Source organism: Mercenaria mercenaria, unplaced genomic scaffold (assembly GCF_021730395.1).
Source record: "Mercenaria mercenaria strain notata unplaced genomic scaffold, MADL_Memer_1 contig_842, whole genome shotgun sequence".
Classification (NCBI taxonomy): Eukaryota; Metazoa; Mollusca; class Bivalvia; order Venerida; family Veneridae; genus Mercenaria; species Mercenaria mercenaria.
In genome coordinates, this window is record NW_026463750.1 from 51,547 (window position 1) to 65,250 (window position 13,704).

The following is a 13,704-nucleotide window of genomic DNA, read 5'->3' on the forward strand; positions in this document are numbered from 1 at the left end:
AATTAAAAAAAAATCCTACTTGAAGACTGTCACAGAAGCCCGTGGCAACTAATCTTATGGTCGTTTATGGATTGTGCGTGCGTGCGTGCTTGCGTGAGTGTTTGGGAGTGTTAGGAATAATAATAATAATAATAAAAAAAATAAACAAAATTCAAACAACCTATACTCCGGTGGCGGGGCGGCTAAGTCAATGGTCATACGTCTGAAATAACATACTTTAAAATATTGAACTTAGATAGTCTACAATAATTATGCTTCAAATGTGAAAACTCTGTACTATTTATACAATTGCTTATGAATAAATTTTTAATTTTAGCAGTGTATGACAACGGAAAACTTATTGGTATTTTGAATAAGAAAAAGGTGAAAAAGATGAAAAAATAATCATTATTATAAGGAAATATATTTAAAGGAATTTTTAAAAATAACATGATCAGTTTTTTACGCAAAGTTGGCACATTGGCGTATGTAAAATATTCTGCATTGAAACTATTTCGCACCGGTTGCCAGTTTTACAGTTGTAAAGACCTCTTTTGAGAAGAAAACCCTTTTTATCACGTACTACTATTCGTTTCACGTCTGTACTGAGCCTCTGATGTATGAGAGGGTAAACACCTAAGATTTGAAGAAAAGATATATCAGAAAAACACATAAACTAAGCTATGTTGTAATTTAAGGGTAGGGGTAGCGTAATGTAATTTTACGCGAAAATGAATTCGGTGACCCCATAATTTTATTCCATAAATCGACAGAAAATAGAATTTTCATCATCATTTTAGTGTTTTCTCAAATTGTATCGTATGGATTTTACATATTAAGAGAAGATTTAAGCAAAATTTTTATTCGAAACTCAACGTCATATTTTGTCGCTCTGACGTCACTTTTACGTAAATATCAACTTTAACGTTAAAATGATCTCCATAAATTATACACCATTTTAAAGACTTTTTTAAATGAAAATGTGATAAGTTGACAAAAATCGTGTGATGGACGTGAAATCGCGGTTCATCAAAAATGGACGTCAATTGTCGTTTTTGAAGTTTCGCAGAGAAACAATGTTTCAGAAATATCAAAAAAAGTAAAATACACAGTTTATGAGGAATATGCTGAATTTTATATTAATTAAATTTTTGAAACGAAACCCAATAACTTCAACTTAGGCGCATTCAACCTTAAGTGGAATTCAGTCATAGTAATAGCAGTCTACAATTAAAATCTTTTAACACGTCTTCATATTTTAAAAAATTATGACAAGTAAGCTATCATAACCCTAACAAGGATTTTACGTACCTTTTCTTTTGAAGAAAAGATCGTCTTAAATCTTCTGAAACAGTACCACTTTAAGTGATCACCAATCTCTTGACGCTCTGTATAGAGTTCTTCGGCCTCATAACCGAAACTGCGAATGTGTTTATTTTCATCAAGTAAGATAACACTTGGTGTCTTCGTAGGCAATTTGACAAAAAATGTTGGACAATACAATATATTGCCAACTGCAATTGTGTAGCCGCTGTACGAAGTACCTAAATCGATTGCCACGTAAGCAATACTGCTTGTCGTTGGTGCATCTAATCTCCCACGAATGGTGTGAACAACAGGTGGCTTAGTACCGACGGACGTTGGTTTCATGCTAGTTTTGATCGTCTGCGGTGACCGTTTATGCATTTTACTGCGTTTTTTCTGAAACAGAAAATGGCTTAATGTAATATTTGCAAAAAATTAAAATTTAAAATGCTTTACCGTTACACATTACATTTCATATGACATCCATGCTATAACGGACATAATTTACATAAGTTTGAAAAACGTTCCACTCTCAGTTTCTACTTCTAATCAGTAGCAGCCTTTTTGCATTGTATTCTGTCGATTATTTTTATTATTACGTTTCATTGTTCACTTCACCTGTAAATTTATTAGTTAAGGTACATTCTATAGCCAAAATATCGATATTTTAGTGCTTTCCTTTAGTGCCATTTTGCGACTTTTTACTGAAGAATAACACAGTTTGATGAATGAAACGCCTATTGAAATTGATTAAGCTCTCGTTTGAAGTATATATCTTGAAAAATAAATGCCAACTTTTACCTGAAAATCCGGACAGAAGACAGAAATTGTTTTTTGGAGGTCATGTTTTTTCAAAATCGACAGCTACTACACGCAAGCAGTATTCTGCCTAAAATTGTGACCAAAGCCTACCTAGATGCAAGATCTACTTCCTGCGAGCAATCATTTTTCAAATAAATTTGATGAAAAGGCCTGTTAGAGTCGGTCATTTCAGATAATTTTTATTTTCTCTTTTTTTTCATACAGACGTCATCATTTCAATATTGATTTGAAATAAACATGTGTACTTACGATAAAAATCCATACTATCATTACAAGGCCAATATACATAAAAGTCAGATGTGTCAATTTTATTTTTAGAAACGGTTGCGGTTACAAAGTAATTGACAGAATAAAATGTAAATTTCAACATATTTTTTCACACAAAATTGTGTTTGTGCGTAGAAATGTGATCAGGCTGAGCACATGGCCTTATGGATAACATAATTTTCGGCGCTTAACGTAAAAACAGTTCAAGGGCAGGATTCACAAACATTCAATTTATGCTTAAATGTACATGCGATACATTATGCATATGAATTTAGTTCACGATAGTATCGCATATGGAAGTAACTCGAATAAATTTGGACTATTTCCTTCGGATGTTTACATGGCTGTGCTGTCAAAAGGCCTCCCATGTGTTTACATATTTTGACAGGTCGAGTTGCTCTTGCAGGAACGACGATAAGGTAAGTTTATAAGTTAATTATTTTGCAACGAGTACAAAACAAGGTTGATAATCAGTCGTCTGTATTTCAGGACATGGAAACGATAACATAGCATATATATCTAGCTATATGCATGCAGCGTGTAGGCCTACTGTCACCAGAATTTATCATTAGATGCAGAATAACGCATTGACCCATTGTTTTATACTCATAGATAGTAAATCGATCAGAATGGTTCATTGTCATAGCAAATAAAACGTTTATGCACTTCAAATTAACATAATTTGAAACTTAGAAAGAAGACGGCCAGAAATCCTTTGCATAAATTAATACATGTATGATTGGACGTGAGGCTAAATCAAACGGTTAGCTTTGACGTTAAATTACCGTGATTTTTATTCGTCTTGTGTTTGTTCCAGATGAATACATTCACCATGGAAATATTGTAGATCTAATTTGTAAACTGTCGTGGAACCTGTGTTCGGCTCGCACATTTCCTATTCAACAGGAATGCATAATGGAGACCAACAGTACAGAAAGGTAAATGTCAATATTCTATATACAGTAGAGTCTACAATATTCTTGTATGAAAAAGAAACGATGTCTATAAGTAAGCAAAAGACAGGATAACTCTACATAGTGAAAAGGTCAAGGGTCTGAATGATTGAAGCATTGTCATGACTTTAATATTAACAAATTGATACAAGTTGACTGACAATAACATAGATTACACCAGATTAATAAGTACAATAATATTTTTTTTTCATGGCATGAATGAATTGTTCAACTACATCAACTGTGCTGTAGGTCTTATTAAAGAAGTGAAGCTAGATCTACATTAGTAGTTTCAAAATACATAAATTCACACTTATCAAGATTTTATATAATGTTAATTTCCTTATAGTTTTGTTATACTGTACTTATTTCAGATGAAGATGTAAATTGACCCAAATAAACAATGGGACAATGAATGCTATAATTACCAAGAAGAAGACTGCATTCTTATACAGGTAGGTGTCAGTGTTTTGAAAATAAATGTGACATTTAGCATTTATTAAACTTACTATGATACCTGATTTTAGATTGATGTATTTCTCAAAATTGTTTTTATTAATATATAGTGTCAGCATCTGAATTTTAAAGAGAAAGCATATTTAATTGTGAGAGTAAAATTTATCTACATATAAATGTGCATGTTGGTCTTTTATTGCAGTTAAAATATGATATGGGGAATAAATACACTCAATGCAGCCTTATGGAGCTTTGGCTAGACCATGAACAGTAGACATCAAAAAGGTACAGGATAGTTGCTGCTTTTTTAAAATTCTTTCATGTATATACTAATTATCAGTTCATATGAAACTTGGTACACAACATCAGCATGAAGTGGACAGGGCTATCAGATTTGATTATTTTGTTCCTTCAGTTAATATGCCATTTGTTTTTTAAATTATTACATCACAGCTACCTTGATACCTTGTGTATTAAAACTCCTGCAAATTCAACCAAATTCAAATGGATCATGGTATACTTCATGGCCAGGCAGCAGACACACACATACTATAGTGAATTTTACATCTGGTGACCCATTTCTAAAATTATGGCCCTTTTTGCAGTTTGAATTAAGTACATACTACAGTATGTACTCAGATCCTCTCCCACTTTCTATCCAATACAATAATCCAATAATATAGCTAAACTCACCCTGGAGTTTTAATTGGCCTGGACAAAAAATTTAACCAACGGCACTAGTGACAATCAAGTTACACCAATCCCTTTCTACTTTACAGGCCTGTATGGCTCGCCGGGCCTAGGTCTTACCCTAGATAACGTAGTATCCATGGTCATCAGTGATTTGACCTAGTGAAATAGTTTTTTTAATTTCAGGCATTCTGTTAGATTACATGCAGATAAGCATTCCGAAAAATAGTTTGTGATGATCAAGTTGAAAAAGCAGCATGTAAAGTGTTTACAGAGCTTTTCTATTATTTGAACTAACGCCCCTCTTCTTTTAAAGAGACACAATTACACGTTTATCCTTAATCTTAAACAGACAAACAAACTAAGTCTCATCAAGATCAGGTAGAACATATGGCATTTTGCATGTTAACACCATCTTCTTATGATTTGGCCCAGTTTTTGAGCTAGATAACCAGGTTTTGAATTTGGCTTAGTTTTCAAAGACATAAACATATTACCAAGTTTAAAATCAAACTGAAAATGTGGCCTCTAGAACGTTAACAATGTATTTCTTTGATTTGATCTAGTTTTTAATCCCATGTAACACATAGATTTCCTAGACAAGCAAAGATATGATCTGACCTAATGATCTACTTTTTCACCTCAGGAAATACAGTTTTTAAGGAGATCAAATTGAAAATTTGGCCTCTAGAGTGTTAAAAAGGTTTTTCTATGATTTAATCAGGTGACCTAGTTTTTGCCCTGTGGTAACCAATTACAGAGGTAACTGTGGTAACTAGATTACAGAGAAACAAACTTTCTGACATAGGTTTAAGATGATCAAATAGAAAAAGGAGACTTCTAGAGTGTTAAAAGGTTCTTCTATGACTTGATCTAGTGAACTAGTTTTCGACCAGGTAACCAAAATTCAAACTTGACCAAGGGGCAATTGGGCGTTAACAGTCCAACTGTTTACAAGCACAATGACTGACTTAGGGTGTTCACAATAGTTCACATTGAGCAAACTGTGCTCAGGTGATCTAACAAGAGCTGTCAGAGGAGACAGCGTGCTCGACTATTTCGATGCTGGATACTAATACTGGGCGTATCTGAGGAAACTGGAGCTGTCACTGGAGTGTTTAATGACTCCAATGGTTGAAGAAGATATTGCACAATAGCTTGTGTATGTGTAATAAGAGAGGTAAAGATAAAGTGTATTTTTAACACTTAATAATTATATTTCTAAGCAAAAAGAGGGCATAATTAACAAAGAGTTATGCACCTTGTGTCATATTATGTGGGTGAAAATGTGGAACAACTACTTCAAGTTTGAATCAAATGAATTTCGTAATAACTGAGATATAGTGAACATGCATCAAAATTAACCTTAAGTAAAAGGGGGTCATAATTCATGAAAAATTGGTGCCAGAGTTATGACCCTTGTGTCATATGATGTAGGTTATGATGTTGAACAATTATTTCAAGTTTGAATCAAATCCATTTAGTAATATAAGACCTTGACCTTGAGCTGACTCATGAGTTCTTGATGAGGTGCTCATTTGACCTAAGTTTGACGAAAATCCTTCAAGGTGTTTAGGAGATACAGAGAGGACACAAAATGGAAGGCTGAAACTTTTGACCTTGACTTTGAGCCGGCCTGGCTGACTCATAAGTTCTGCACATCGTCTTGAATAGGTGATCATTTGACCCAGGTTACATATGAATCCTTCAAGGGAATAAGGAGATACAGCGCGGACACAAAATGGTAGGCTCAAACCTCTGACCCCGAGTTGTGACCTTGACCTTGAGCCAACATGGCTGATTCACCAGTTCTACACACCGCCTTGATAAGGTGATCATTTGACCCAAGTGTGATGAAAATCCTTTAAGGGGTTTTAGAGGTAAAGAGCGGACACAAAATCGAAAGCTCAAATCTTTGACCCTAAGTTGTGACCTAGTTTGATGAAAATCCTTGGAGGGGTTCAGAAAATACAGGACGGATACAAAATGGAAGGCTCAAATATTAGGCCTTGAGTTGTGACCTTCACCTTGAGCCAGCATGACTGAATCATGGGTTCTGTACATTGTCTTGATGAGGTAATCATTTGACCAAAGTTTTGTAAAATACCTTTAAGGCGGTTAGGAAATACAGAGCGGACACAAAATCGAAGGCTCAAACCTTTTGGCTTGAGTTGTGACGCTGACCTTGAGCCGACATGGCTGACTTATAAGGTATGCACATTGTCTTGATGAGGTGATCATTTGGTCAAAGTTTTATGAAAATCCTTTAAGGGGTTTAGGAGTTATGGAGCGGACACGACAATGTTACGGACGGACAGACGGACGGATGGACGAACGGAGACAATTTCTATAACCCCCACCACTCGTGGCGGGGATTAAAAAGGGAGATAAATCATAAAACCGTGGTGCCAGAGTTATGGTCCTTTTGTCTGATGATGTGGGCGATGATGGGGAATAACTATTTTAAATTTGAATCCAATCCACCAAGTAATTACAGAGATAACAAGATAAAAAGAAAGCGTTAAGAAAAAATTAAACCAAGATGGAGACGCGGAAAGACGCCGACTACGAGTCGAGTACAAAAGCTCTCCTAATAATTCGAGTAGTCGAGCTAAAATCAGACAAACTGAGAAGTTATTAGATAGCAACTCTCTACAAACAAGATTGAAACAGACACACACGTGGAAATAAATTTGTATCCCAACAGGGTAGGAGCATGGACTACTACTATGGAGACCTATTAGCCTTCTTGTGACGGCTCCAGTTTTTTATTTGTCTTGATTGTAATTTTGAAATTACTCACTCTTTGGTACATTTGTACTTTTCTCGGTGAAACAAATACTAACTTTACTTTACAAAGGACTTGAACAAAAACTTAACTCATTAATTTCAATAAGCTGTTCACTTGTTTAAGTTTGATCTATATACACATTTGTTATGATTATAGATGACATAATTTGTTTTATCCATTCAAGAAATACAGCTGATCTGTAAATGAATACTTTTACCAACAGTACTGGATGCTTTTGTATAGCATTTCAGGCTTGAAATAAGTATGTATTAAAATCAAAATAAAGAAAAAGAGACTTGCTTTAATTTTTATTTTACAATGTACCATTTTCTTAACAAAAATATTTAACAACAAAGTATTCTCTTTAAAATTGCATGGAAAATATAACTAAAATATAAGTAATATAAGTGTTAATCACTGGACATCCTTTCCGACAATTACCGACAATATGATTTAATGAAACATTAGTATATTTTATGTGCATAACAAAACAATTGTGATTAAAGTAGTTTATCTTTTAAAGTCACAGAGCTTGATCAATCATTACAGTTCTCATTATAAACGAGTTGCCCCATATATATGGAATTCATATCATTCAAAGTTTATTCTATTCAAGTTCCCTTGTTCTTCTTTTTTGATATTTTCTGGAGTTTCTTTCTTGCTTTTCAAGAATACTGATTTTGTTGACCTTCCATTTTGTAGCAGCCTACTCTCAAAAAGTAAGCCTGTAAAACAAAAGTGAAACATTATCAACTGATAAAAGATACCCTAACAAAAAAACATGCCTTCATAGCTTTCAGAAAGCAGGCAAACTAAAACAACAAAATCAATTTAAAATTTCCAATATAAATTGGACATTATTCTGAGAAATTTGAAATATTTACAGTTGTTTCAATACTGAGTTGGCCCTTTGTCAACCATGTTATGACAAACTGAGTTGTCTTTATATGAAAATCAGACAACTTGCTTTTGAGAAAGAGATTTGCTTAATTTTCTACACATAATTAGCCAGTACCATCCACATGTGGCCTGTATATGAAATCAATTAAGTAGCTCGGTTTACCTAGGGTGGCCATGTTTATGTGACCAACCAAGAAGCTTTATAGAGGGTCACCTGATGCTCAGATCTCTGAAACCATATCACTGTAGCACATTTAGCAGTTGAAAAGAAATTGTTTACGATCTTTAAACTTAAAACAACGTTTTTCAATGATTCAACCTAAAGGCCAGGTATATTACCTCATATTTATATATATATATAAACACTTTGCAGAAAATGTAATTAAGTGTGTCTAAGATTTGAATAAGTGACATAGGTTTTGACTCAAAATGATCAAGTAAACTGAAATAATGGTCTTTCATGGTCTTTTTAATGATTTTATGAGGGAAATATACTGACAAAGTTCAATTAAGACTAAAGTTCTGACCTGAAGTGTTTACAACTTATCAGTAACATAGGCGTCGACATATCATAATGATGACAGACACCATGTAATAACAATCGCTTTACGGAGTAGAATAATAATTGTTTAAATTTGCATTTATAACTTATTGTGGGTTTTAAATAGAAATGCTTTTTCATTCAGATATAATATCACCGATTTTCATATGTCAAGCAAATGAATTGGGACCTCACTTGCTCATTGGGTTTCGATTTTGGGAACTGACACAACCATAAAAAATTATCCACACTAATACCAATGATTTAACAGTATAACGCGCTTTTTGAATTATTCAAACTTTTTCCAACAACACAACTAAAAAAAGACAGACGGAAATACATACCTTATGAACTGCAAGCAAGTGGTTTCAGACTGTCTACAAGCTCATTTGAGCAGCACAAGAATACTCTGTATATTGAAGCCATATCTATAGACCCAGTGCTTATTTTAGGGAAATGGCTCTCTGTGACTAAGATGCCTGAAAATAGTGAAAAGTGTGCAAATTAAGAAATATGGACAACCATCTGTTTTGAAATTTCTAAGGTCTAAAGGCTAACCTCTTTTTGGCAAGTTCTGTTTTTGAAACTCTAGATATTAGTAGATAGTTAAATTAAAGGCTATTAAAGCATATTTTGGTATCTCTTTGAAAACAAAAGGGTCATATTGACCCTTGATAGCTTACATTCACATGTTTCAAATGTAAATCTGATGCTAAAATATAAAGAAAGTATTCTGAAAGTCAGAATTAACATCGGTGTACAAAACTGTAAATGTCATTCAAAGTTCAAGGCCTTAAAAAGATAAGAAAGTAGAATGAGCAGACTAAAGTGACCCCTAACTACTTGGGTTCATCAGGCAATTATAATTAAACAGTCTTGTAAATATGATCAGATAATTTTACTTATATAATTCTAATAAATAACAAGTGATCCCCGGTGCAGGGCCTCTTTTCAGCCCAGTGGCATAATTTGAACAATATTGTTAGAGAACCACTACTAAGATATGCTACAAACCATATATTAAAGGCCTAGACAATAATATTTTAAGTTGGTTTTTTTTTCAATATAATTCTATGTAAAACTAAGGACCCCCAGGGCAAAGCCTCTGTTCACAAAAGACAAAAGGGGGCATAATTTGAACAATTTTGGTGGAGGACCACTAAGGAACGCAACATCGATGTTTGCAAAAAGCCGTTAAATATGAGTGCGGTTAATACTGGTTACAATCAGTCAATGGTAGTTGGTTCAATACTATATATTTTGGTGGTCAATACTGGTTTCGTCAACATTTTTAAATTATTGTGATTTTAGATAAGAGGATTTTTTTTAAGTTTTTCCTTTCGGTTCCATGGCAACCAGAGTTCTGTTTGAAATTTTATTCTTTGAACAATTTTAAAAGGAAACCTCCAAGGAAGATTTTTAGAAACTGTTGAGGGATACATGACGGACTACAGACATCAAGCTGTCACAAAAGCTAACAATGAGCCTTTGGCTCAGGTGAACTAACAAAAATGCACACACAAAAAAGAAAACGCGAAACAAAACGGGGATTTGGAAAAATATAAATGTTTCATACTCAACAGCAAAAGGATACCATAATTCATGACCATTTAGCACAAAAGCAAATAGAGAAGGAAAAATGGTCATTAGTTTTAAAATGCGACCAAAACTATTGAATAACAACACAGACCAACATTACAAACAAGAGATATAATCCGCCGTGATTCTTCTTCTTTGCATGGTGCTGTGGTTCGTTAAGAGAGTGCCAATGGCCCAGCACCTGTCTTCTACTCTCTAGGTTTCTTTCGGGGTTACCTCACCCTTAGTTCCGAGTTAAAACCCTATCCAGGAGTTATTTGTCACATAGCTGGGGGTCTGTTCATAGGTATCAGGGCGTGTCCAACCACAGGTGGGTCTAGCATGCCACATGTCTGAAGGCAGACCTCCTCCGAGTCCCCCGCAGTTCAGCCTGAGGCCGGAAGGTGCTCAGTTTCCGTGTCGCGCCATCTAGGAGGCACTGCAATAGGGCTTGTCTGCAGAGAGGCTATGTACTGGCAGGGAAGGCTTACGCACCTGGCTCCTTGTTCACCAGAAGGCTAGCCCGCGGTGGAGGCTGAAAGTGGAAGGTAACAAGCACACAACACACCACACTTGACGCATCACTAAATCAATGCCACACATCCGCCGTGATAATTTATCCGAAAGATCAGTTAACACTGATATATTATGAAGGAAATTACATGTATGTGCCGATTCTTTGATGCCAGCCGGCGTCAATCATTCATCACCGCATTTCAGGTTAGAGACCACCAATTGTTTTTCAAACGAGATCTATTATATCCTTACGGTGTGTATTGCCTTCCATAGGTTGAAACAAAGGCCTTGATCGAAACATTAATTGAAACATCAAAATTTTGGACGTATATCATGAATATTGATACTTTATCTAAGTACATTAAAATTTCATGTGAATGAGATAATCCCATTTACATCATTGGCATGGCGGGAGAAATTTCGTTTGATTAAACTTTTCAACATCTAATCAATCTTGAGCAGCCATCCAGGGGAAATAAAAATTTGGCTGCTTAAGCTAGGTGAATGCTGATCGAAGGGGCAGCCAGTATAGATATATATTTCAGAATTCTGACCAATGTTAAATCATGACTTTAGACCCGTTTCTGTTTAGTTTTACTCTTATCATTTTACAGGGTACATTGACGTGCATTTAATTTTGCAATACAAACAGTTCTCTTAGCAAACCATAACTCCTGCGTGTCTTTGAAGCAAAAATAAATTATTGTCATTTTCGCCATTTTGGTAAAGGGAAACTACTCTCCATGCTTACTGTCTACGATAAAATCTAAGATTGCTGATACGTTCCATAAAAGATTGCGTGATTTTTATTTCTTTCAAACAAAATTTATTTCATATAAATTTACAAATTATAACAAAAAATGCAGTTTATGCAAGATTCTACATACATGAATTGCACATACAAAAGATAATAAGTAAGGGTAGACTTCTTGGAAGCACAGAGCACTAAAAACAAAACCCTAGAGACACGGATTTGCAAAGTAGGCCCACAACAAGAAGAAGCTGTAATGGAAAAATATTTCAGACAGATTGCTTCAAACATCCAACACAAGTACATATTAATTTATGCTAAATATAGAGAAGGGGAAAGGAAATGGTAAGGGGTAAAATGGGACCGAGGGGGGGACCCGAAGGTGAAAGTCGAACAAGGACGCATAAGCAAAGGAAAAGCCACGTTCCTTATTAACAGTCATACTACAACGTAAACCACAATAGCGCAAACACTCATGTACAAAAGATAAACATACAGCCACACCCAACTAAGTAACATAGAAAAACGAACAAGCAGCACATAAGAAAACAGTAGGGCACCGTTTTAGACTCACAAGCATACAAACGCACCCACACAAGTATACCATCTTAAGATACCGGTAGCAAATACAAAGGGGAGCCACGAAAACTTACATAAAGGGCGAGGGGAGGCAAAAAGTAGCGTAATTGCAAGGGGAAAGGAGTGGGCAACAGGGGAGTGAGGAGGGGAAAAACGCTTACAACAAACAAGAAAACATACGCAACAGACAATACAAGACAGACAAAAAATCAGTTGAAAATAGGGACACCGCCTTAGAACGGTCAGTAACCTATATAAAGGAAACTGGGGGTTTAAACGCGTTTAAGGCATGCCAGCCTCGCACTATGTACAACAAGTAAGACAGCACAATGTAAGTAAAATCCCCGCTGAGACAGGCTCTAACATTAGTGCAAAAATAACAGATAAAGTAGAACATAATTTAAAGTAAAACTAAAGTATGATTACACCAATGTACGTTTGAAATATTTTGCGTACAAATGTACACACTGCAAAACCCTCGAGTGTCACACCTGCTGCTCCACTCGCAGCTATCAGCTTCTTTTCTTCTCAACTCTTCAATTTACAATGAATTTTTCCTTTTTTTACTGGAAGCAGGTATCGTCACTAAAATCTGAAAAAAAGTCTGTTTACACAGCACATTGGCAGAACCATTAGCTTAATTTACTGATTATGGCCATGCAATGAACCTAGTCTAACTAATTTGACCCAATCGTAGGACAGTATCCCCACTTGCGTCAAACGCTCGGAAGCAATTTCCGATGAAATTTTTCATCGCTGTTGAAGCTTTACATGCTATACGTTTAAATGCGGATAATGTAAAATAAAACTTACATTTATCGAAAGGAACTACAATTCCTCATTGATTTATTTCAAAATAATCATAAAATATCCAAAAATATGAATTATCTGGTGATTATAACCTGTGTATGTACTGTACACGATTAACACTTACCGTGTCTACACGCGCTAAAACCAGTAACTTTACACGACCGTGTACTGTGATTTATCCTCCATTATTTTGTTCCTTCAAAGTTTTGACATTTAATTTGTCCCGTCACAAATATAAAACAAGAGCGCCACCAAGCGGGGCAATATACGCCCGAAGGGTTACATCAGAGGATGGGAGCAAAATTTAAAGAACTTGACTATTGAAGCCCAAAGGACAGGAACAACAAAAAGAAGAAATTCCCACCCCAACCCCCAACAAAAAAATTCTAAGTCCCAAAAAAAATTCTAACCAGGTAAAGTTATGTCAAAATACATCTAAAATTGGATGTACCATACATGTTGTACCACAGAAAAGTGGTCTCAGTTTTTCCTTACTGCCAATAATAAAAAAGTTTCAAAATAAGCTATTTACAGTAACAAAAACGGGAAATAATTAAATAAAATATTGTTAGAGAACAAAAAGGAATCTGCAAAATAAAAAACAAGAGCACTGCAAAGCATAGCAATATAACCAAAGCAAAGTCATATATGACCTTTGATCCCTAAGTGTGACCTTGACCTTGAAACGAGTCATCTAAAAACATTCGCTCTGCACGTTGCCTCAGTGTGGTGAACATTTGTATCATGTTTCTTTGAAATCCTTTAA

The 13,704-nt window shown here is 35.1% G+C and overlaps 1 protein-coding gene and 1 long non-coding RNA gene across 2 annotated transcripts in view; one reads left to right on the forward strand and one right to left on the reverse strand.

The window, feature by feature from the left end:
* Window positions 1-13,704, reverse strand: part of LOC128554889 (heat shock 70 kDa protein 12A-like) — a 66,128-nt gene that overhangs the window by 45,640 nt on the left and 6,784 nt on the right. The window contains exon 2 of the mRNA XM_053536221.1: window positions 1,291-1,680. Coding sequence (XP_053392196.1) covers window positions 1,291-1,680 — 390 coding nt within the window. The remainder of the gene's footprint in view (window positions 1-1,290; window positions 1,681-13,704) is intronic.
* LOC128554890 (uncharacterized) lies at window positions 2,590-3,872 on the forward strand. Its single transcript, XR_008369724.1, has 3 exons — window positions 2,590-2,792; window positions 3,191-3,311; window positions 3,701-3,872. It is a non-coding gene; the product is annotated as an uncharacterized LOC128554890 (long non-coding RNA).